The sequence below is a fragment of the Meles meles genome, chromosome 10 (genome assembly GCF_922984935.1).
Source record: "Meles meles chromosome 10, mMelMel3.1 paternal haplotype, whole genome shotgun sequence".
Lineage (NCBI taxonomy): Eukaryota > Metazoa > Chordata > Mammalia > Carnivora > Mustelidae > Meles > Meles meles.
Window position 1 is genome coordinate 91,790,566 of NC_060075.1, and position 25,761 is coordinate 91,816,326.

The 25,761-nt window shown below is 47.9% G+C and overlaps 1 protein-coding gene and 1 long non-coding RNA gene across 3 annotated transcripts in view; one reads left to right on the plus strand and one right to left on the minus strand.

Moving 5' to 3' along the window:
- The window catches only part of LAMB1 (laminin subunit beta 1), a 67,081-nt gene extending 42,956 nt beyond the window's left edge, over positions 1-24,125 (minus strand). Inside the window, 13 exon segments of the mRNA XM_046020877.1 lie at positions 289-368; positions 1,794-1,906; positions 2,045-2,224; positions 2,471-2,659; positions 3,638-3,758; positions 6,177-6,379; positions 10,065-10,128; positions 10,217-10,405; positions 16,529-16,602; positions 19,844-19,979; positions 22,446-22,621; positions 23,719-23,847; positions 23,986-24,125. Coding sequence (XP_045876833.1) covers positions 289-368; positions 1,794-1,906; positions 2,045-2,224; positions 2,471-2,659; positions 3,638-3,758; positions 6,177-6,379; positions 10,065-10,128; positions 10,217-10,405; positions 16,529-16,602; positions 19,844-19,979; positions 22,446-22,621; positions 23,719-23,755 — 1,562 coding nt within the window. The 5' untranslated portion in view covers positions 23,756-23,847; positions 23,986-24,125.
- Positions 24,126-24,187: 62 nt separating this feature from the next.
- Positions 24,188-25,761, plus strand: part of LOC123951820 — a 29,393-nt gene continuing 27,819 nt past the window's right edge. Inside the window, exons 1-2 of one of the 2 annotated variants that reach the window (XR_006820517.1) lie at positions 24,188-24,277; positions 24,662-24,816. This is a non-coding gene — a long non-coding RNA (uncharacterized LOC123951820). The remainder of the gene's footprint in view (positions 24,278-24,661; positions 24,817-25,761) is intronic. The other variant, XR_006820516.1, reaches the window with a different exon arrangement.

A 25,761-nucleotide genomic window follows, 5' to 3' on the forward strand; every position in this document is an offset into this window, starting at 1 on the left:
ACACCCAGGATTTTTTTTTTTAAATGGGCATATGTTGTTTCCATAATTTAAAAAATACCATAAAGTCCAACACTATCAAAAACCAAGAAACAGAAACATACTTCAAGTCTTCAAAGCAAACTCTTGGAATGACTAGATCTTTGAAAACATGAAGACCCCAGGTAAACTAAAGGTGCCTATGCTTTGCACCTCTTCTGCAGAGACACTGGCTGTCATGCTGCTCCCAGGGTTTGGGACAGTTCTCTGAGGGGACCGAGCGCAAACAAGAGTACGTGTGGCTTCACTCACCTATTGTTTAAGGCCCCTCCAAGGTCACAGTCACAAGGTCGACATCCATCCAAGTCGTTGCTTAAGCCCCAGTGCTCTGGCTGCACAAGAGAAGATTTAACGTCTGAAGGTCGGTTCCTGTCGTTACACAACAGACTCAACAAGAAACAAGTTATGGCGCGTCTTGCTCGTTCCACCAAATGCTCTTTCGTGCCATGCAAGCAGAAAGACTTCAAGAGGAACGAGCATGAATGTTCTGAGCTAAAACCCAGGCTGCCGGTCACTGAGGTCGTAAACACCCAACTCCAGATCAGAGCAGTTTCTGCCCCGAGCAAGCAGCCGTCGTCCAAGAGGAAACAGGAGCAAATAACTAAGAAGCTGATTTTCCTCCTTGAAAGTACTCTGGCAGTAAGAGTTTTGGCAAATATCTGGCCAGCCTCTACATTTTCCCTGAGTTCAGCCCGTCAGAAACTCCGTGAGTCAAGCTCTTCAAAGGACTAGCTACGTCCAAACAGCATAAAGCAAGTATTTTCACCAGTGAAAGGTGAGGAGATCACCGAATCCTGAGTCCAGTGCAGATGGAAAGAAAAAGAAAAAGGACAGAATCTACACAAGGGAGAGGAAATCGACAAATATGATTTCCTAACGAGCAGATAAAGGCCAGGCTTCCAGAAACTGATGTTATATATGCAAATATGCATATATATAGCTCATAAACATAATTTGGGGTCAGTGGACCCCCTCTCACAAATTACAAGGAAATCACAAGAATGTTATAAAAGATAGGGGGTAATTTCCAAAATTATTCTTGTAATCACTCTACCCGGAATCACTACAGTGAACTTCGTGGAGTATTTCCTTCCAGATTTTGTTTTTCTTGATGCCATTTTTTCCTGCACAATCAAGATACTACTCACATCCTGTGGGTTTGTTTTTTTTTAAACACCAGCATAAGCATTTCCTCATGCTATTGTCATTTACAAAGGCAACAAAATATCACACCGTACAGAAGCCCCCCAGTTTACTTCACTATTTTCCCCACTGCTGCTTCCAAGTTTTTTGGCTATGATTAGTATGAGATGCAATGAGTCTTCTGGTGATTCCATCGCTGTCCAATTTTCTGCTTATTTCATTAGGAAAGATTCCCAGAAGTGGAATTACTGGGTCAAAGGGTATGCACATTTCTACAGGCTCCTGATAACATACTTCCAAAATGCTTTTCTTGCCAAGTACAAACCAACGTGCATTTCCATCAGCAACTCGGAGGACCAGCCCCACATTATGTCCTTACAGTTAGCAATCCCATTTTTAAAAACTTGTTAATTTTGACTACGAAAGTGGTAATTCACTGTGGTTTTATTTTACAATTCAATGGTTAGCATCTTGCCAAAATTATGCACGAGTAATTTTTTTGTGCATTGTTTGCATCTTGTAATATTTACATAGAAGGGGGACAGCAGACTCTACAAGAGCGAACCAGGTCCCGCGCACAAACCACCCACTCAATGTAATTAGGATTCACCTACCAGACACTGGTCACAGTGCTGTCCTGTCACCAGACGCTTACAGTAGCAGTAACCTGTCTCAGAATCACAAGGATTCCCGCCAGGAATCGTTCCCAGAGGATTGCAAGCACAAGCTTTCGTAGAGATAAAATGAATAAAGTGAAGAAACACAAACCAAGTGAGTGCCACGGGGTAGTATGGACTTAGAACTGCACAGTAAAACGGGCATTACGTCCACCCGAACTCCCAGACTTTTTCACAAACGTACTTACATGTACACCCGAACGGGTCTTCAGCACTTAAGCCGTAGAAGCCTTCTTTGCAAATTTCACAGTGTTCTCCCTCCACGTGTAATTTACACCGACATTGACCAGCAATGAGGCCAGTGGAAAAATCCGTGTGACTGTCACAGATTCCCCCGTTCTGAGATCCAGCTGGGTCACAGCTGCATCCTGAGAAGAACAAAGCACACCAGGTCACAATGCGTGTGTTGGTACCAACACGCATGTTCCCGTCGACCCTCCACATGCCACAGAAATAGACGAAAGAAGGCAAGACTGCTTCAGCAGGCTACCCTACAATTAAAATGAAGCGGAGTCTGACGCTCACACCAGGAGTCCCAGGAGAAGGAGGGTGACCCCGCCCCCACCCCGGCTCTCCAAACTGAGAGGTCGTACGTCACGCGCTTCCCCACGTACGTTCACAGAGGTTGGGGTCTCGGACGTCTCTCTCCGGGTGCTGGAAGTAAAACGGCTTGCACTGCTCACAGTTGCGTCCCATCGTGTTGTGCTGGCAGTCGTCACACACCCCTCCGGTGACGTTGCCAGTGGCCAAGTACACCGCCATGTCAAAGTGGCATGAGCCCGAATGCTCGTTGCAGTTACACTCTGCGCGACAAGACCCACGTCAAGAAAAGCCTTGAAGTCGACTTACCAACGGAGGATGGGCTTGCTGGGAAGAAGCTCGTTCTGGAAACTAGGGGTGAATTCAGGCAAAATGACAATGGACAACCAGGCGCGGTGACGAAGGGCACGTCCACCTGACGTGCTGGAAACCTTCCAAGCGTGAGCTTTCTGAAACACGCATCTGCCCTCTTTGGAAGAGAATGGGCTAAAAAGTAAAAACCTTTGGGGAAAGTCCCCTTGGTGGCTTATCAACACAAGGCTGCGACCAGGCAGAGGACGCCTGTGGGTCCCCCACATCACCCCAGAGGATCTCCGAGGCGCTGCTTCTTGGGAAAGCCTGTTTGGGCTGCCAGCTTTAAGGAGCGGGGTGTGAAGCCCTGCTTCCCTTCTTCCCCACTCCCACCAGCACACCCGACCAGGCTCTTCAGTGGGAATAAAGGTCTGCCGAGTGCACAATGACCCTCTGCCAGCCCAGTGGGCAGTCCCCTTGGTCCAACCCCACTTTAATATCATGTCACTCTCTGCTCAGCGACCCGCATGGACGCCGCTCTTCCCAAAATGAAGCTTAACTCAGCTTGGCCCTCCTGGGACTCTACACCCTAGCCTCCCCTGCCTCCCCCGCAACACGACCTCCCATAGGGAGGGGCCGTTTCTCGTCAGTGACCCATCCTCAGTGCCCAGCAGAGAAGTGCCCGCCACACACCAGCTGAATTAAACCTTGGAATCATTTCTCCAGTGTAGACTCTGCGTTGGTCGCAAGAACGTCCTTGGGGCCTTGTGCTCTGTGCTGTTCTTATCTGAACTCCGTCCCCCTTCCCCACTCCCTTCCCTCCTTCCTGACCCCCTGATCCTTCTTTCTTCTTCTTACCTAAACCATCTCAGCTATCACCAAAGGCTGCTGGGTTGTACTTACTAACAGGGGTCTGGGTGGATGCAAACCGCTCTCTGACGGAGACTTACTTTTGCAGGCATTGCTGTTTCGACCTTCAGCGGGTCTCCAGGGTAAGTCGTGGTAGAAATCCATGCACTGTTCACAGTTCAAGCCCTTGGTGTTATGCCTGCACATGCAGTGCCCGTGAACCTTGGAAGTCAGAGAAACGGGAAAGGGCAAAGTAAGAGACAGACCGGGGACAGATTTTCTCCACAACTGATGGGAGACAGAAACCCCTTTTCCTACTAATCATCATCTCGAGCTCACCACAATGAGGATTTGTTTTTATTTTGTCCCTTTCCAGTGAGTTCTTTCTGATGGCTCCAACTCCATCTTTAGGAACGCAGTAATGTTCCTATTATACAACAGACACTCAAGAAATAGTTTATCAAAGTATCGATGAAATGAACCCAGGTGAACAACATCAGTCACTTAAGAATTAAAAAATAAATAAAACTTACTTTTTTTTTTAAAGATTTTTTTTATTTATTTATTTGACAGAGAGAGATCACAAGTAGATAGAGAGGCAGGCAGAGAGAGAGAGAGAGAGAGGGAAGCAGGCTCCCTGCTGAGCAGAGAGCCCGATGCGGGACTTGATCCCAGGACCCTGAGATCATGACCTGAGCCGAAGGCAGCGGCTTAACCCACTGAGCCACCCAGGCACCCAGTTACATTTTTTTTTTAATCTATGCCCAAAAGAAATCGATTTTAAGAGAAATCAACAGAAGTTACAGTGCAGAACTAAATGTACAAACGCTGCCTGGAAACCGACTCACATTACTGCAAGGTTTATGGCTGTGCCATATAGAAAAATGGCTTTTTTGCTTCTTTTGTTTTGTTTTTGACTCCTGGCACCGCACTTGTTTTTCCAAATCAAAACGAGATTCAGAATATTAATCACTTACTACATTCACACTTACCTTTTTGTCTTTAAGAAAGGAAACATAAAATCTCAGGGAAAAAAAAACAAATTATTTTGCTTGATGGAGGGCCCAGGATGTGCTCATTGGCGTTTGTCTCCGGCAAACTCTGCCTAAGCCCCTGAGGCACGTAAACGATAAATGCTTCCAATCTATCAAATACGCATGTGCACGGGCACCTCACCTAAACACTAGTTTCTATAGAATGGAATTCAGGAACAGGACAGACAGGTCCGCCCTGGACTCACCTTGACAGGAGCGCCAGTGAGCAAAAGAGTAAAATAGTCTCCTGACAAGCTGGTTTTACACAGAACAACAACAAAAAACAGTCCCAAAGCACACACCACAGCACTCCTCAGTATCCGAACCAATAGCACACAGTGCTGAGACCCCTGATAGTGACAAGACTACGGGACAGGAGCTACACGCCAGATTTGTTATGCTGAACAGTAAACACTGCGTACCTAGCATTCTCTGAAAGATGTAGCAACGAGATTACGAGGATGTGTCCTCCCTTTAGGCTCTGCTAAAAATGCAACTTTATCTACAGGACAAGTGCTCTAAGTGGAGCAAATAGAGAGCAGAAATTTCAGCTGGTTGAATGCACGCAATCCTGGGCCTTCCCAGATGAGGACTAACAATCTTGGGAAAGCAAACAGCAAGTAAGGCAGGCACAATCTTCATCAAGGGAGGCCCAGAGTCTAGTAACAGAAGGAACCCTGGGGCTGAGTCAGGAGAGCTAGACATGAAATTTCCATCTGCCGCTGACTTAGGGCCCTCTGGTGAGCTGTTTAATCCCTGTTCCTTTCTAATAAGGATAGTTGGTGGAGTAAATCCATTTAGCTCTGAAATCCTATGGGTCTGTAAGAATTACCAGTTCACTTCGAAATGGGTAAAATACCCTAACTTTATCCATTTGGCAAATCACCCAAATCCCCAATTTTTAGAAGTACATGAATTGACAGCCAGCATACAAGTGGGAAAGGAATAAACGAGTAGAAGCATATAAAAAAACAAAGCCCACTGGGTTCCTAAATCATGTTCTGCGGTTCCGGATTCAAATGTCCTGGTTCTCTGGGCTGAGGTCACTTTATGCTTGTGGTGCCTAATCTTCTCTAAAGGAAAGGAAGACGTGATGGCTATTGAGAAAACCTCTTAATCCTTATTGGGTTGGCTGGAATAAAAAGATCTACTGTAGCAGTAGCTTGTTGCAACAATTTCCAAAATTTAATTCTTTGTCTCTGACATGAATAGTCCCAGAAAGTTAGCAAAGAGAAAACCAGCCGTCAACCACCAGTAAGGCGGAAAGAGCTAAAAGTCAGTCTGGAAAAATAAAACCCCAAGAAACTGTGAAAGGTTTAAGGTAAAACTAGCTTCAAATTGCTTTTGGGGATCATCTGTCCAAAGGAGAAACCCTGGGGTGCTTGGGTGACTCAGTCGGTGAGGCATCTGCCTTCGGCTCAGGGTCCTGGGATCCTGGGGTCCTGGGGTCCTGGGATCGAGTCCAACATTGGGCTCCCTGCTGAGCGGGGAGTCTGCTTCTCCCTTTCCCTCTGTGATCTCCACCTCCCTCTCTCAAATAAATGAAGGAAATCTTTAAAAAAAATAAATAAATAAAGGAGAAAGCCCCCCCAGAGTGCTTGCTTACCATTCCCTCTACTTCCTCATTCACTCCGTCCACAGGCGCACATTCGCTGGCATGGCCGTAGCAGAAGCAATTTCCTCGAACCACCATGTCATACACTGCATAGTAATACTTCTCTCTGATTTCCATTCTGGAATCCAAAAGGTTATCGCCCAAAGTGTGTAGCTTCACAAACTTGATTCTCAAGTTGGTGATTTTTAAGAGATCTACGAAGGTCACCAAGAAGAGGGAAAGTCTGATCAAACAAGCAAGACCACCTCTTTTGCAACGATACGACATCTCTTTAGAGACAGGCACGACAAATAAAAATGACCCCCTTGTACGGTCTCGAGGGCCGTGCTAGCAAAGCTTGACATCATGGGACAGTCTCTGGAAGAAGGAAGGGCTGCTCCCTCTTCACCCGTTTAGAAAGAACATCAGACCATTTCAGGAAAAAGCACGAAGGCAGAGAAATTTAAGAGCACGGTGGCACGGCTGCCAGAAACCTCTAGCACACAGTAATCTGAAAGATTGCAATGCCATTCGGTGTCACGGCAACGAGCGTCAGCGTCAAACCCAGAGGAGTCCATGCAGGTGGGAAAGGGTTTATCAACACACTCCAATTCTCTTATTACAAGATACCTAGGATGGAACATTTTTGTGTTCATTTTGGGAGGAAATAAAGTACTATCTAAATTTCCCACCGCATAGATGAAATCCAAGTTGCTGAAATAGATGTAACTCTGTGGAAGAACCATGTTCCAGGGACAGAAGATCTCCACCCCATTCTGAACCAACATCACAGTCTCCCGCTTTTTTGTTCCATTTGTCATTTATGCATAGTGTGACATAAGGATAAAGGAGCTCAGTATCAGGAGGTTGGGGCAAGTTGTTTTTTCCAAAATCATAAGTTACTTGCGGATCAATTTCTCTTATCTTTTCTTCTCTCTCCTGGGCCTACAGATCTATGTTTATTACAGATGTGGGGCTACCAATTATATTCTAGAGTAACTTGATAAACCAAAAGCCCTTCATCTTCTCCAGCAGTGTTTCCATCAGTGGCTAAGCTGCTCTTGCTGAAGTGGATCTGGAAAGACTCATCAGTCCATCAGTCCACCCCTGTGTAGCCTGAAATTGTCCCTAAGCTTTACTGTCACTGGTGCTGACGCATTCTCACTTGTTCCCCAGGACAAGGCGCTGGCACAGGGCATCAGAGACTCGCGAAGCCCGAATATAATTTTAACAACTTATAATACATGCACAGCCTACAATGAAGACTACAGAAAGAGCTGTGGGTTGAAAGAGACAGTCCATGACTCCCTGCATTGATCTTAGGCTCTTTGTAAAATCAAAAATGGAACAGAGAGAGCATGGTACGACTTAGCTGGCTGGAATGTGCGAATGCCCACATTTCCTCCCACACACAAAATGAGCACAAGCTGTCTACTGACAAGAGGCCCGAAGACAAAGCTGCAGAACGGCCGGAGTGTTTAGGAGCCCCTGAACCGATCTTTGTGGGAGCCCACGGAAGAGCAAGTACGTCCCTTCCCCGCTCTCCCAGCACAGTTACCGACAACAAGCCTTGTACATGGACCTGCTGGCATGGGCAAGACTCGCTTTTGGAAGTGAGGCCCCAGGTCTCAACAACAGGGCCAACAAAAGGGACTTTCCTTGTTCCGTGGAGTACAAAGGCGATCGAGAAGCATCAGCAGTTAAAACGGATGCCTCTCGAACACAGGCAAGATTTTCCGAGGCCATTCAACAACAAAAGACCAGAGAACTATGATGGTGACATGTTCCCCAAGTTCTGCAAATGTCGTCCAAGAAGGAGCAGCCCGTGCATGAGTCCTTGTTGGACACCACGGGGTGTGTGTCGTGGACGCCATGTGGACGTTTCTTACAACTGGGTTTTGAGAGCAGGGAGGGGACGCCTCCCAGAGGTCACTCAGAAATGGCACAGGGCTGGATGTGCCCTAAATATTTGTTTTGTAATAGAATGAACAAGCAAATTACAGACCAGAGACAGTCTGGGCCACATGTAAAATTAATTTAAGTGGGGAAACAGCCCTTTTCTGGCAACATTTCCTGGACGTTTTCCATTCTAATCTTGCCTGATTTGTGCTGGGAGGTTCTACGGTGCCTTGGGTTCAACTAGGGCCGTCTGCAGCTGGGCACGATCAGCGCAATCAGCCTTTCTCCTCTTCAGTGGCCTACGCCTTAGTATCCGGAGACGGAGTCTCATCCCCTCACTCTGAGGTACGGGGACCAGGTCCACACAAGACCCAGGCCATGGCTCATGGCAACATGAATAGCAGCAGCTGCTTCAATTCACTGACTACTCTCTGTGGGTCAGGCACGCCGGAATGTCGTTTCTAGAACTCATTTTCCCTCCATAATGATGTTCAAGTCAGTATTACTATATGTACGTACAGCTGAAAAACAGACTCTAAAAAAAAAACCAGGTTTAAGCGGATTACTTGCCCCAGGTCCCAGAACTGTGGTCTTCTGGAACTAGGATTGAAACCCAGGGCTGCCAGACTCCAAACCCCCTTCTAATTAGCGCATATTTTGCCTTCCAAGATGATCAAAATGTAATTCTGTAACGACTGAAGCATGGTTGCTACATGCTAGAAAGATTCCAAATTTAGATTTAGAATCATAACTTATGGGTTCAGGATCTGACTGTCCCCTTATGCACATTATTCCAACTCTCTAAGCCTCAGTTTACTCATCTGTTAAATGGAAATACAAGCGTACTGAGCACGGCTGACACCTAGATTTCCCCCCAGTACCCCTTCTTCTTTCCTTCCTTTGACAAGAAAAGCCTCTGGCAAGAGTGTGAGAGGCACACGGCCACCTTGCTAGAGGTTTCCCAGTGTGTCTTGAGGTTGGCCACGTGACTAAATTTGGCCAGTGGGCCAGCTCCCATGTCATCTGCCCTTCGCTGCCTCCCACCATGCTAGGAGTAAAGACTAGGAGACAGAAGGAACCTGGCTGCCCTAGTGGCTAGGATTGCCAGATGTAGCAATAAGAATACAAGTTGTTCAGTTACATATGAATCTCAGATAAACAATATTTTTGTCAGTAAAGTCTGTCTTAAATATGACATGGGACATAGTCACACCAACCATAAATATTGCATGGGATGTCCTTGTACTAGTCACGAATATTCCATGGGATATAATTATACTAAAAAAACAACCTGCTATTTACCTCCAATTCAGATTTAACCGGGTGTCAGCCTTTATTTTATGTGGTAATCCTACAGGTAGCAGATGAGCTACCACCGTTCTTCTCTGGAAAGCCCTCTGGATGATTTCGTAAGAGAGAAATCAAGTTCTATTTTATTCAAGCCACTGTATGTTTGGGGACACTTTGTTACAACAGCTTAATCTGTACCCTAATTTATGTATACATATATTGAATAATGTATACAAATTATATATAACATACACTATATATAACATATATAATTTATTATATAGGTTATATATTATATATTACATATATGTTATATATTATATGACTTATATAAGTTATAAGATAATACATAAGTAATAAATAATAAATCATGACATGTAATATACAAGTTATATATTATATAACATATTTTTATATATATATTTATATACATTGTATTATACTGAGCAATAAAATAAGGTATTACAACCAGCATAATTGTTTCAGTACTTACGACTTAAATGTTTTACTCTAATCAAAATGTGTTCCCCATCGGGGAGGACTTTGATTCCTGCCAATTTCAGGGGCCTCTGACTGGGTATTGTCGAGATAAAAGGAAACAAAGAGGGTGGATCCAGCACTGAATGCTTAGATTTGGGGTAGCAGTGTTCTGTAGGAGTTCTTCCATGATTGCTGTTTTCCATCAAAGCTTTTATTCGAAAACAAGCTTACTCTGTATCCTTGGACTGTAAGGGTCTTCTATTCTGAAAGCGGGATCTAAAGCACGAAATATCACCTAAAAATAGATACAAGAGTAATGGGTATTTTTGCCATGATCAAAAAGGATTTGTGAGTACAATGTAAAACAGGAAAAGCAAACAAACCTCTCCTTCAGTTGAGGGTTCAATGTCGGAATAGCGGGAATCACAGATTATATCATCCACTTTCTTCATGGGGCCGGTGGAGATGCCTGGAAATGAGCTCTCGCAGTCATAGGCAAAGTATCTGTACACGCCCCAGGTTCTCCCGAAGTCGGATGATCGTTCTATCAGCATAGCGGCCGGACGGAATGTCTAAAGGCGGGGAAGGGAAGGTTCGTTTGATGTTTTCTATTGGTGATCTGTACTTTTTTTTTTTTTTAACTCAGATGAACCTATCACTCAGCTGCTCACCATAAACCCTACCGGCGTGTGGTTGGTATCTAGGACTGTGGCAGGATTTCAGAAACTTCAGGCCGGTGCACAGAGGGTCCTCTCGCCGGCACATGTCGAGCCCTGAAACGCTGCACTTCTCCCACCCTAACAGAGATCAGTCAGCTACTTCTCTTTAGAAGCTGACCTAAGCAGGACTTAATAGCTAACACTCTTTGGATGAGTCGGTCAGCACCCATCACAGGACTGGTCAGGTTGTCCACTTGCTCAGTTCCGTGTAATTGTCCGACACCTGGGCGCTGACCGCCGCTCAGTACAGACCGTGGTCTGCAGGCTGCAGATGGGCCCAGGAAGCACATTCATTACATCATTCAGGACACGAAACACCGCAGCAGATTCTCCTACAGTGTGCTCTGGGAGGACGAGAGGAAGCAAGGACTAACTCGAGAAGCTGCAGAATCTTTCGATTCTCCTCCTAGCTACTCCACTGCCCGAAGAACCAAAAACGGGGACTCAGATACTCGGACGAGAATGTTCATGGAGGCATAGTTCACAATGGCCCAAAGGCAGAAACCACCCAAGGACCCATCAAAGACCAATGAATAAACCAAACACGGCATAGGCATGCAAGGGAATGTTATTCAGCCATAAAAAAAGAAATTCGGATGCTTCCTACATCATGGATAAATCCCGAAAACATTCTACTCAGTGAAAGAAGCCAGGCACAAAAGGACAGATCCTGTAGGATTCCACAGACAGGAAAGGTCTTGAATGGGCAAGTCCGCAGAGATGGGAAATAAATTAGAGGTTTCCAGGGGCTAGGGGGAGGGGGCAATGGGGAGTTATTGCTTCGTGGGTAGCGTTTATATTTGGGGTGATGAAAAGTTCTGGAAATAGAGTGGTGATGGTGGTACATTGGGAAGCCACCTAATGGTACTGAATTGTATTCTTAAAAAGGTTTAAAATGGCAAATGTTGTGTGATGGATATTTTCACACACACACACACACACACACACACACATGCTCTCTGAATGCTTCAGAGAGAAGATGGCCTCGAACTGGATCCTGGAAGGGTGGGGTCTTCCAGGCAGCGGGCGGAGGGGGCTGCAGGAGGCAGAAGAGCTTGACTAGGACAGGGGAGGAAGGAACCTGCTGGCCATGTGCAGGGCTTTCCTTTACCTTTATGCCGCAAAAGGGGAGCACCAAAAGACTGGACTGGACAGAATGAAATGATCAGGTTGTACTTTAGAAAAGTCATCCTGGGGATACCTGGGTGGCTCAGTTAAGCATCTGCCATCAGCTCAGGTCATGATCTTGGGGTCATGGGATCGAGTCCCACATCAGGCTCCCTGCTCAGTGGGGAGCCTGCTTCTTCCACTCCCTCTGTCTGCCATTGCCCCGCTTGTGTGCACGCACTCTCTAATAAATAAATAAAATCTTTAAAAAAAAAAAAAAGAAAAATCATCCTGGGGCACAATTATTGGACACAGAAAAACAAGAAACAAAAGAAACCAAGAGATAAGGAAACCAACTGAGAAAAAAAATGAAGGTCTTAATTCAAGTACGACAATACGATCAGAAAGGATGCAATTACTCTGAAAACTTAGAGAATTTAGTAAAATATATTGAATCACATTTGGTGATCTGTTAGGTTTCAGTGGAAAGGGAGGGAAGGGAAGAAACAGGGGCACCTGAGCTTGGAGTGTGGGTGTGTATGTGCTAACAGCAAAGCCACAGAAGAGAAGGCAGGCTTTTGGTTTGGACTAGTTACACGTGAGGCATCCACAAAGGGACACCTAGCGGACAACCGGAAACAGAGGTCTGGCACCCAGCTGCACCAACAGAGCTTGAACCATGGATTTAGAAATCACTGTTGGCATATGGTATTTGAAATCCCCAAAAGGTATGACTTCCCCCCGAAAAGCAAAAGACAAGATAAAAGAGCTGAAGTCATTGTTGCAGAAAAGGCATCAGCACAGGGCTAGCCAAAGCAGGAAAGAGTGGGCAACTGAATTACATCATTGCTTAACCTCCTGTTATGGGCCAAACGGTGTCCTCCCCAAATTCTTATGTTGAGGACCTAACCCCTTGTCCCTCAGAATGTGACTGTATCTGGGTAATTAAAGTAGAATGAGGTCTTACAGAGCACCTTAATTCCACGCGACTGGCATTCTTTATAAGCAGGAGCAATTAGGATACGGACATGTCCAAGGGAAGACCAAGGGGAGAGAGAAGAAAAACCACCATCTCCAAGCCAAGGAAAGAAAGAAGTCGCAGGAAAAGCCAACTCTGTCTACACTTCGATCTTGCTTATAAAGCCTCCACAGCTGTGAGACGAGACACTTCCGGGGTTTAAGCCACCTTAGAGGCCCCAGGAAACTAACACACCCTCGAGACACACTCTTCTTACACGTGGGAAATGACGGCTCAGACACATTCATGGACTTGCCAGCTGGAGGCAGAGCTCGGATTCAAATCCAAGCTGAATGAGGCCCAAACCCATCTTTCTGCCTCACTGGCTGATGGCATCACAGCAGACTGACAAGTGGATGTCACGGAGGATGGGATACAAAGGCCAGATTCCTGGAAACTGAGGCAGGATGGAGATTTGGGAGGGTGGAAAGAAGAGATGAGGCACATAGCACATTTGATTGTGGGGAAACAAGAGGGCAGAGGAGCCGGCCCAGCAAACAGAAGTTGAACAGACCTTCCCTTCTGAATTAAAACCAATGCTTGGGAAAAATCTGGGCGACCACTAACGGGGAGACCAGTCCATTCCCAGACCTCCTTCTGCCTTCCTTAATAATCCTGACGGTCTTTTGCATGGATCAAAGGAGACAAGGGTAAGAAAATGGAAGGTCGTATTTTGACAGATTCTTTGACTTATTCACTTACTAGTTGCTTGGGTTTTTACTTTTTTATCTGTTCAGGAACATAAGAAAATGGTATTTTATTAAATTCAAGATTACGTGACGAAGGATTTTAAATTAAGGGGGGAACCCCAATAACTACCTCAGCCAAGACAAACTCCCCATGAGACCTGCCACCTGGGTGATGACATCTGGGGACAGACCAGCCTGGTGTCTCCGGGTCAGAAGGGAGCAGAGAGGAAACGCCGTACAGCCAGTGCTGGCTGTGATTCTTTCTCCCTCCTTCTGGAAGCTTCTGAGTCCCTAAGGGCTATTGACAGAGCGATCCGATTTCCTGTGGACTCAGGAGGCTGCTGGAACCCAGGAAAACACTGGCATGTTCAGAATGGAGGCCCTTCCACACTCTTCACTCATTCATCAACCTGCTCAGGGCTCACGCCGAGGCACGGCTACCTCTGAATTTCTACTCCATTCAAGAGCTACGATTTTGGAAACATCTGGCTATGGACCAAAGCCCACTGTGTATATGTTACAAGAGTTTCGCTGACTCACAAAACCCAACACAAAACCCAATCCACTTAGCAAGCAGCTCTCTCCGTGGCAAACATGTGTTCCTCACCACCACCCGCTACCGTCCACGCTCCTGTCGTCCTATTGCCACGCTCCTGCTCACTCAGCTTGGACATCCAAGAGATCTTGGCTTCATCCTTCTCCTTGCCCTCCTTCTGTCCTTCTGATTCTCATTCTTCTCCAATTCATGGCTGAACCTTTGATTCCAAAAGGGCCCAACCGAGGACCCCCATGGTAGTGGGCGATAATTCCCAAGGGAAGTAAGTAGCAGTGGAGAGGAACACTACGGCAGCAAGGAGAGGTGTGTGATTTGAAAAAGGCTTTCTGGTAATACTTCCAGGATGCCCTGGATGCAGGGGCGACTCCCTCCTACGTGAGAGCCAGGTCCATCTCTGCATGAACCCCAGGAGTCTCCTAGATGAACCCCCCCCCCATCAACACAGACCTCAACAAGGGCCTCCACACGAGCCCTCGGTTCTCACTGTCCCAGGCCTTCCTCTTCCTCCTCTCTGGCTACCTTCCTTAAATGTCTCATCTCCCTGTCAATGGCTCCCCGTTTCCTCTATGGCACACACTTCTCAGCCAGGAGTCCCGGTCCTTCTGACTGTCATCTTCCTTCCCTCGCCCCCTCACAGCCCTGAGCTCCAGGCAAATCTACGCCCAGCGAACCCCGCCCGAACTATCCACACCAGCGCTTTGCTCTCAGATGCTGTCCTCTGCCAAGAAAGCCTTTTCTTCCACCTCCTCCCACTGAGATCCTGCGCACCCTTCCTGGCCCGGGGTCAAATGCAGTCCCCACCTCTCTTCGTGAAGCTTTCTCCCTTAGCCCAGGCTACGAGGAATCTCGCCCTCCTCCATGCTCAGAACAGACATTCTCTGAACTTCTGCTGAGCGCTTAGCACCCTCTGTGACATAAGTTATTTGCCCGTCGATGCCCCCCCCCAACCCTAGGAGGGTGGGAAGGTCCCGCAGAAAAGCAACCATGATATCTTTAAAATCTCCCGCAGGGCCTCTGGCACTTTCTTGCAAACAGAAGATGGCTGAATTCCTTGACCCGCTTATCCAAGCATCCGCGTATGTAAAAATGATCGCATTCCCATTAGCGGCCAGGTAGCAAGAGAAGGTAGAGGTCACACAACCCCCCAGTGCAGGATTTCTCATTCTTCCCACTTTTCCTTCCAAAGAGGAAGCTGAGGCCCCAGCGGCATGTGCCAGGAAGGGGCAGGGTGGGGCCTGTCCAACCCCATACATGCTGCTTGTCACATGGGAGCTGGAACCTGCAGGGGGCGTCCTCACTCACCCACCACAGCCCAACTGCTAGTACCCATTCCTCATGTCTCTGTTGGGTCACCGCCTGTTTGACCCTCCACGCTTGTGTGGTTTCATCCCTGGCCCACCGTACGCAGTTGAATGGGTATTTAATGACAGAACATGTACCCCAAGGACCTCTGGGTGTACACAAACTCAGAACAACCCACGGAGGCACAGATGCCCTTTCTGAAGTAAAAGATAGGGCCATTGACATGAATAATGATGATTCTGTCTATTTTAGACATGAAGGCAACGTTTTTGGGCATGGCCGAGTTTTACTTCTAATGACCAAGCTGGGCTTGGCCGCGGTTAATGAAAGGAGAGGCACGGTGTTGATTTGCTTGGTGAAAGCCTCCGCCTCCCCCAGTATCAAGTGTCACAGTGGAAACCTTCCTGTCCAGCAGCAACAGCACCTCTGGGTGCCCGGGCGCAGGGATGGCAGGGGATGAGGGGCTCAGGCCTGGGAACCAGCAGTCCACCATGCCTCCCAGTCGTGGTCTGACTTCCATGCCCTTCCATGCTCCTTGGCCTCCCGAGACTTCCACGGCTACCAACACGCACGGTCACTCCCTCCCCAGCACCTCTCTTCCTAACCTGAGACAATGCAGCTCAGGCCCCCCACCAAAAACTACCCAAAGTGGTTTTAATCTGAGAAGTGGGAGGTAAATTATGGGTTTTATGTGCATCAACGTGTACTTTAAGTCATGAGTAGCCTGTCATTTCCAGGCAGCTGCTTATGAAGAAACAAAGGGACTTTGTCCAGAGAAATTCCCCAGCCCCGGAGTCATTTTACATCTCGAAAAGAAAAAGGATGAGAAAAATCCACATTTAAGAAGGCATACGCATTTCTTAAAGAACTGCAGAACTGTTCCCACAAATTTTGCAAGCCCTTGAAAACTGAAGATAAAACACTTCCTTTTCAGTTACCAAGCTCAGCATTAAAACATCAACAGAAGGGATCAGGGATTTACTCTCCAGATGTTTTATTGTGGTTTGGGAGAGAGTCAAAGCTGCCTCTCTCCGTGGGGAAATAAAAAGAGATCTAATTAAAAGTTTACAGCTGAATTACCTTAGAATAGAGGCTTGCTCTCTCCTGCCTGCCACGAAGATAGAGTATTTGCTGAACATAGTAATTTGTGCCCATCTTAAAAAGCTGCTCGATGATCCCAATTTATGGCAACAATAATATTTAAGTTCCCATTTAGGCCGACTCTCAACAGAGAGCCATACCGAAAAGGGAATTACACAGCGCCTCTCCACGTATCATATGTGAGAAAGTGACGAATTCCTTACCTTGAAAGTCATTATGAGATGAGTAAAGTGGAATTCTGCTTCCAAATCCAGTTGGATCGTTACATTTTCCACACCTATAGGAGATTTTTTGGAAATACAAAAAGGAAATAGTAAACAGGGACAGCTGTGAACAGTTGGGACTGTTGTCTTAAATTCTCTTTATGCCCCTCACAGAAACCCTCCTTGCATTCTGTCTGAAAGTGAAGCTGCAGATAGGAAACCTGCCGTGGCGTAGGAGGTAAAGCACAAATCAGAAGGCTTTCCCAGTTCTCCACAAATGGTTCCAGAGCTCAACGCATTGAATCTGCTGGGCGGAACAAGACATCCGGCAGATTGCCTCTAGTTGCTATCAAGAAAGGCAGCTTTTGCTTGGGAGAAAGTAAAACATCTCCCTGGTCCTCTAAGCCAAGAGGCTCTCAAGGGGAAGGAGGGGGTCACTTCCTGTGCACAGTAGGGGTTCAGCTTGCAGCTTAAAGCAGGGGACCTAAGCCTCCTCCAGGCAAAACACAAATCTTCCTTTTTTTAATGCAGCAGCAAAGAAAATAAATAAGAGTCTACCATGCATATTAGTTATGCTCCCATTTAGAAAGAATTATCCCCGACGGGGAAGACTTTGGATGCATCACCACAACCGAAAAACAATGCCAGAGACAAAGAGTCCCTCAAATAAATACACCGGCCCAGAACAAATACTAACATCTTCCCTTTGCGGGGGAGGGGAGGGAGCCTGAACAAACAAATGAGCCTTCGCACCATGCCCGAGGGTGGGTCAGTCCCACGTTAACACACTAAAAAGGCCACTGGAATTCCAGAGATGGAAAGTACCTCCCTCCTCCTCACCAATACCTCCAGCCCTCCAGGCTGACTCTTTGCTAAAGGGGACCTTTCCCTGTTTGCTGGGCTGGAGAGCGCTTCAGGGGGTCCACCTTCTAGAGCAAAGGAAGTCTTAAAGGCAGGAAGACAGGAATGTGTCAGAACAAATCATGTCACGGGCTGGTGTATTTTCAGGAAATCAGTAGGACTTTTGAAATAAACTCTCCCACTGGAAAACCGCCAAGCCAATTGTGGGGGGTGGGGGGGTGGTGGTCACTGAAACGGATATGAGTTAGTTGGAATGTTAAAGAAAAACATTATAATCACACTAACCAACCTTATCTAACTTATTAAAAAGAGCCATATTATAAACCGACTCTAGACATTTCGGAGTGGAAGGTGAGCTCAGCCCCCATGTGTCTCTTCTCTCCCAGGCTTTTAAAAAGCTGCAGTGTTTGTTCAAAGTGAAGAGATAACAAAGTAAAGTGCAAACAAGCCCAGGACCCTTTCTGCAACATAAGAACACACGCTGCATTGGGCGCCCTAAAAACACATTCCGTTTTAGATTTAGAACCTGATAACGCATTGCAGTTTTTTTAATAAGGGAAGAAAAGTCCACAGAGAAAAGAAACAAGATGATTCTTTCATAAGCGTGTTTGATTTCTGTCAGACCTAGGGGTAGATTCCCCAGGAAGGGTTCTGAAAAGCAGCTGTGCCCTCCAAGCCCATTTTGATGCCTGAACACCAATAATTTAAGGCCATCACCTAAAGCTCCACTTCGACGAAACCCACAGAAAAGGATAAAATCACATCCAGAAAGGACATCTTTAATAATGAGGACAGCAAGGAGAGGACGGGGCAGTAACAACCAGTTTGACTTTCTGAGGACTAGGCTTCGGCTAACCTCACTGAGTCTCTCAGGACAGAGAGCAACAGCCCCTCTCCTCGAAGATCCGTCTTTCTGGGTTTTGGCCTCTTGCCCCACAAATTCAAGTGGCAGAAATTGCTGAACTCCTGAAGCAACCAAGAAAAAACCCTTCCCCCGGCACTACAGCACCTGATGAACAATTTTACTGTCTATCAACTTGATACGAAAGTTGAGGTGTCCTTCTAATTGTCCTTTCATGTCACTGGAAGAATGTGTGCAGTCGGGATGCTCCTGCCTCTTGGAAGCGGCGCTATGCTCTTTCAGAAGTCCTCCGTGACTGCAGTACAGACTTACAGAAACTTCTCTATCACATTCAACTATCAACCAAGATAACCTCCTGTAAGAATTGGTAAGGCTCTAATGGACGGACACACTTTTTGAGGATGAGACTGTCTCAAACTGGTAACGAATGCAGTCCCAAGGCTGACCAATGAATAATCAATCAACTCTCCCCAGAAACCAAGAGTCTTCTGGAATGCAAGGATAATTTCATAGTTGACGACAAGGAAGTCTCATAAGGGAGCTCTTCTTTATAGAATGTTACATGACAGCAAGCCTCCAAAAGCTTCCCAGGGATAGGGCATATGTAAGAGAGAGATCTAGTCGAATCCATGCTTTCTATGGCCAAACCTAGGTTTACAGCTTTGAGATCTAGAATTCTCATAATTTTTTGGAAGATCTAATGGTACATTGTTAATGAGACACAATAATTCTACCTTTATTTCCCAAAGTTCACATTCAAGTTTGACACAGATGCAAAATTAATTGGGGATTAGTTTCCCAGTGAAGTAACACCAAATTTGATGAGCTTACTAAACCCAAACCCGGGTGCCTGGGTGGCTCAGTGGGTTAAGTCTCTGCCTTCAGCTCAGGTCATGATCTCAGGGTCTTGGAATCGAGCCCCACATTGGGCTCTCTGCTCAGCAGGGAGCCTGCTTCCCCCTCTCTCTCTGCCTGCCTCTCTGCCTATTTATGATCTTTCTCTCTGTGTCAAATAAATAAAATACATTAAAAAAAATTTAAACCCAAACCCCAAGGCAAAGAAAGGAAAAAGGAGCTGGCTTCACATACTCACTAGGGAAATTGAGTGGGGGTCATATCTAGGTTGACAGAGTCGTGAAAAATTAAGACCTAGTGCTGATTCACAGTACTATTACTGAATTTTCTTAGAGGGAAATTTTCTTAGAGGGAAGGACGCTGATGCCCTTCTTAGAGGGAAGGGCAAAAGTAGGGGGGCTGCTTTTGCCCTTTCCTTTGGGGTTGATCAAAATGAAAGATGCCATATTTTGTGGAAGATTCAGGGCCTTCCAGATACAGCCGCCCCCACAGCCCCCACAAAGACTCCCCTCAGGATGAGGGCTACGAAATACGCCTTTGGTCTAGCATCAAAGACTTCTTTCTTACAGAAAGTGCATACTTGAGGAAGAAAGATCAGATTTTACCAAGAAAAGTTAGTACTAGGCAGTAAATCTGCCAAAGGCCATAATTACAGGGCAGACAAACCAATCAAGATTACAAATACCCAGGAGCCTGTAAACTCCTTCCAGGTGACCAATCACACACCAAGCACATACCATTTTCAGACTGCCACCAAATCTTAAGGCGGTTTGGAGCAAATGTAGTGACCACATTTTCAATGAGATGACTGTCAGGATTGAGGGTCTCATGATAAGGATCTTGGGAATTGCAGATGAAGCATTTTTTGTCCTCCTGAAAGGAAAGTTAGTTTCATGAGCCTAGGAAGCAATCACACACACACACACACACACACCAAAAATTAAGCCCACAATACAGAAATCAAGCCGACTTGCTTCAAGAAAAATGAATGTCTCAAAGTTACTTACGTGACATGTAATATGCCTTTTGCTTTTTCACTAATGGGGTATGAATTACTGCTGAAAATTTCCTCCACGCTTGTAAATTCAAGGTCAAAAGTAAAAGGTGGCATTGTTTCCACAAGCTATTAATTTAATCAAAATGAAATTTCTAGGCATAAGCCTTCATCTCAATGAATAGCTAGAGAAGCTTACTCTTCCAGTAAAATGCAGAAGAGGTATTAGAGAATTTTTGCTGACATAAAGCAAACTGAAAAATGAAAGGGGGGGAGAACAATTCATTCGGCCTGTTTTTCTAAAACCTACATAAGACAGAGAGGCCAAGTATTAGGCAGATGAATTTAAGAAGCTTTGGGAAATACAGAACCCGTTTTCCCAGCTTCTGCTCTGCCCAAGAATTAATGGTGGCAGCTTAATCAATGGTGGCAGCTTGCAGACTAACCTAGAAAGCTCGGAATATTTGGGAAATGGAGACGAGGCTGTAGTGCTTTGTTAAGAGCAGTATACACTGAGACCAACTCGAAGAATGCCAACGCGGACCTTCACGAAGCTGAGAATGGCATCGGTAAAGATCCACAAATACCCAACAACACTGAAGCAGGGATAATATTCTGATAAGGACAGTATCAACAGATCGTACTTTTATGTTTGTCCTTATTTAGCTATTAGTTATCCCCTTCCTCCCGAAAGGATTAGGGACGAGCAAAAGGTACTAAGAAAAAGAGAGAGAACAGAAGTCAGGAATTCAGTGGGACCCTGGACAAAATACTTCAGATTCCTGCCTCAGTTTTCAGACCCATTGAATGTTTGAGAGAAGTGCACACCCAGGCCCTTTCTTTAGAATCTGGTATCTGTAAAGAGCACTCCACACTTCCATGGCTGATCCCGTAAGCCAGAGAGTTTGCCTCGACTTGGCTTTGAAGACAAACAATTCAGTTCTCATTCTGGTCAAAGCCAGACTCAGAATCTGGTGATTCATTTACAGGATGTCCTCGCCTCCGAGGTAAATGTTAACACAATATTTTAGGTAAGATTTACGGGCTAATATTAGAAAAGGTAACATCGACTGCCTTCATTAACCTGTAGTCAAGGAAACTAATACTGGAGAACAATTACCAGAACTAAAAAAAAAAGTTTAATTATAGCCACCCTTCTAATCAGGAGGAAGCAGTCTAGACATCTCTGTGTAAACCTGGAAGCAAAGGAGCAGAATCCACTTTACCGCATTCCTTTGGGTTAATTTCTCCAGTCTCTCCCAGCTTTATAAAAGTGGCTCCATTTTAAGGTCTCTGCGGTGCAAACCACAGGACATGGACCTCCTCCCAAAGGGCAGGTATCCAGGCAGGTGGAGGGACCAAAACTGGAGCAGTTGGCTCTGGCACCTGCAAGCAGGTAAGACTAGCTAGCTGCCTTTTGCTTGCTTTAGAGGTCAGAACTAACAGTCTACTTAAAAAAAAAAAAAAATAAGCAAAAGGCTTCTGATTCTAGGTAGTTAATTTTGGGATGCCTGGGTGGCTCAGTCGGTTAAGTGTCTCCCTTGGGCTCAGGTCATGATCTTGGGGTCTTGGGCCACGGCATGGGGCTCTTTGCTCACCTGGGAGCTTGCTTCTCCTCTGCTCTGCCTACAACTACCCCCTGCTTGTCTTCTCTCGCTCTCTGACAAATAAAATCTTTTAAAAATAATAAAATATGGTTTTGACTTTGTAAAAATGCGACCTTTGAAATCTAAGATCCTGGCCCCCTTGTTAGAAGGCACCCAGAAATTTCATTTGGGTCCTTCTCTGTCAGGGTACCATGGCAACCAGGAAATTCTGAAGAAGGATCTAATGGAGGTAGATGGGGTACAACACCACAGGAAAGAAAATCAGGTTCAGTGATTGGAATGACCTTGCAAGGTATCCGTCAGTGCTGCGTACCCTTTATCCAAGAGAAACGGGAAAAACCCAAGATCACGACCCAGTACAAGAAAAAGAGGATAAACTATCTTTTACACACATTCTGAGGAGGACAGATTTAAAATAACCACAAAACCTTAAACACTCGGGACTTTTTGAAGGCGCAGGGTCAGGATCCAGGGCTGGGACCCGGTCGCCTGCAGCCCTGCTTTTCCATGCTGACTGCGCCCGCGGTGGAGGCGGCAGGAAATGTTTGGCGGATACAACTGTGCAAACGGAGATGGAGCAAAAAAGGGTGAGCAACCAGACTAATCCCGGGACTCCCCGACTGGCCGCACTTCCTATCTGGATAGCTGGCAGGATGTGGAGTCCCCAGGGCCTGGCTCCTGGGTCTCTGGACCGGAGGCGGCGCACGCGGAGCCTGGAGCTGGGATCTCCGCCCTCACCTGGAGGTGGCTGACAATACAGTACGGCTCAGGCTTGTGCAGCCCGCACGTGGAGGTCACGGAGAGCTTCTGTGCTCGGCCGATGAGAAGGTCACCCGTGGCGGGGTAGCAGCTGCCCTCCGCGCAGCCATAGCTGAATTCGGGTTCTTGAGCGCGCACTTTGGCTCCGCACAGGGCTGTGGAAAAGGGCAGGCAACCCGGGAGGTGGGGGAATGGGTAGGACACAAGCAGGGAGCGCGCCCAAGCAAAAGGTACAAGCAGGGGCGGGAACAGAGTAGGTTCAGAAGAAAGCAGAATGCACAGAAAAAAGCACAATGGAAAGATGAGCGAGGGGGAGGCCGGGACGTGGAGAGGGTTCGGAAAGAGACACGGTATCACGTTGGTCCGGCAGCCCAGAATATCATTCCCGGGAGACCCAGAGACACTCAAGCCCACCCAGATCTGCCTTGGGAAAACAGCTCCAGCCACAAAAGGTAGACGTGCAGACCAGCCACTTCGATGTGCCTTTGCCTGGAACTGAGCGCAGGCAGGCGAGCGGCCAAACATCCATGCGCGCGCCGGTAGGGGGGTGAGTGTATGAACCTCCGTGCACGCGGCAGCCTGTGCATCCTCAGTGAGAAGCCGTGTGTGCGTGCGCGTGGAAATGTGTGAGTGTGCGTGTGTGCACCCTCGGAGATCCCCGGCGCTTCTTTGGGGGCGAGGCAGCAGGACTCGCAGGGGGCGCCGCTTTCCCAAGCAAGGGGCTAGTGGACAAGTCCCTGCGGCTTTGGAGTGCCTTCAACGCTTCGTCATTCCAGGGAAGCACCCGGTCCAGCTGTTTCTGGCGCCATCCGGGGGCAAACAGCGAAGGTTAATTGAAGCCACATGGCTCCAATCTGTTCCCGGGACTAAGCCTGCGCCCGCTAGTACGCTTCACCGGGAAATGGGCTCCAGGGGAGCCCTCCGCGGCAAGCTCCCAGCCGACCCCAGGAAGCCTGTCCCCACCCCCCACCCCGCAGTGAAGAGACCCGCCGTGAACCCGCCGAAGGTGCAAAGCCCGGAGCAGGGGCCGCGGATCCCCAGTTCTGGTCACAGAATCCCCGGGCTGCGAGTCCGCGGCGATCCTCGCGCGCAGTCCTCAGCCGCCACCGAGGGCGCCGGCGTTTAATCCCAGGGCACGATTCCCACCCCAGTCCCTCTCCGATCTTCCAGGCGCCCTCGAAGCAGGGTCAAACGCCTTCGGGGGCTTCTTCCCCACCCACGCCTCCTCCCCCCACCGCGTCCGCGGAATTACCTAAGAAGCTGAAAGCGAACACCTGGAGCAGCCCCATGGCCAGTCCCTGCAGCCGAGGGGACAGCCCCTGCGGAGGAGTGGAGAACGCACCGGCGGAGCCGCCTGCCCTTTTCCCCCTCGTCTTCCTTTCTGGAGAAGTAGAGGGGGAAAAACAGCAAATGTTCAGAGAGAAGAGAGGGGCCCTTCCATTTCCTGCCGCTCCCACGGAAGCGGGGAGTCGGAGGGTCGGGAGGGGAGAAAATCGCGCAGCCACTTTGTCCTCCTCACCCGGGCGGTGCGAGCGCGTTCCCTGCCGCCGGCAGCCCCGAGCCCAAAGAAGGGAATTAGAAAGTTTAGCCTTGGGAGGAACCGGGGGAGGCGCCTCCGCTCATGCGCACACGGAGAGCAGGGGCTGAGGGGGCGGGCGGCCACCGCCAGGCGAGGAGGGGGTGAGGTCCGGGTCCCACCCTCCCGGGGCGCCTCTTTTGTTTTAAGGCCGCGCCTGCGGTCGCCGCGGGCTCCGGGCTGTCCCGGGTGCGCGGCGCGCGGGGGGCGGGCGGCGTCTGGGCTGGTGGCGGAGGTAGGTGTGGGGATCGCGGCGCGAGGGGGGCCCGGCGGGACCTACCGCGAGCTCGGGCGTTTGCATTTGCAACGAGTGAGTCACGAAAGGATACCCGGGGCCACAGGCTCCCGCCCGAGGGAGAAGGCAGGTTAACCCTTTAGAAAGAGGGTCGACCTGTCAGGTTTGTGGCCGGGAGACAAGGAATCGGCATCCCCAAGCTTGGGCTGGACGCGGCGTCTCCAAGGTCTCCACGCGAAACCGGGAAAACTGCTGCTCACTGGGCTCCCCGGCGCGCGCGTTTATTTATTCGGGACCTGCCTTTAGTCCCTGCCACCCAGGTGGCCACGGCATCGAATTACCCACTTAATTGTTTTTAAAAATCTACTTCTTATCTACATCCAGGTGATGGTTCTAATTCAGGTAATTTCTCGAATGACACCATTGTTGGTGAGGCTTTTTCCCATGTCACCGTGACAGGGTTGGCTCAACCTCGAATGAGACCCACTTCGCCATCTCCGCAAAGCGCCACCTCGGCGATTCTAGAGAGGAACTCCATGGTATACAGATGTGAGGTGGGGGGGAGGGGAGGGCTCCTAATGGCACTGTGCGACCTGTCTGGTTAGATCAGGGGTGAACAGAAGCTCACCCACCTCCTGGGGGTTGGGGAGGGAAGAGAGGCGGGCGGCGGAACGCCTTCCACGAACCAGCCCAATTCTGCTGCCTTGGCGCAGCGGATGGAGTGAAAGCTAGCGTTTTCCGCAAAAGTGCCCTGCACCGGGGGGGGGAGTCCCAGCAGTTGCTAACCCAGCCAGGCGATTTTGCTGGTTTTTAATTATCCCAGGGGGAAGGGTTTAAGTGGCTCGGTCAGCTTTTAACTGAGCTGCAATGAAATAGGGCCCAGGGAAAGTTTAATCATTAGACCACAAAGTAAAGCTGCTTTATGGGTTTATAAACTTCCTTTCTGCTGCGGGAGTCTGGAGCCTCAGGTCTTGGTGATGCATTAATTATTCACTAAATCAGCACTTGCCCTGCGGTAGCCTTCTGATCGGTTCGCTCCCCCAAAATGCCCAGGATCCTTAGTGCTGGCTGGGCAGCCCGGCAATACAGAGAAAGCAGATGCCATTATTACGGCCATGGAGGGTCTTCAGAGCTTAATTTAAAAAAAAAAAATTCAGAGGCAAATGCTTTTCCCCTGGTTGACCTCTAATACCCTGGGCCAATATTGCTTATTAGTTTTTCATCCATAGACATGGCAAGCATCGTTCAGTTCTGCCTCTTTCCTGAGACTGGCTTCTGCTTTGGCAGCCGCTGAGCCCTCCCTGCTACTCACCAGTGGTATTTGTCCCTGGTCAGTTCTTCTCATAGACTGCAAAGAGTTACCTACAGCACTGTTCTAAAGCCTCGAACCCTGACCATCTCACTCTCAGGAGTAAACTTAACACTACTGAGAAAGTTAAGTGATTTGTTGAGGGTTTTTTTTTTTTTTTAAACTCATATGTGCA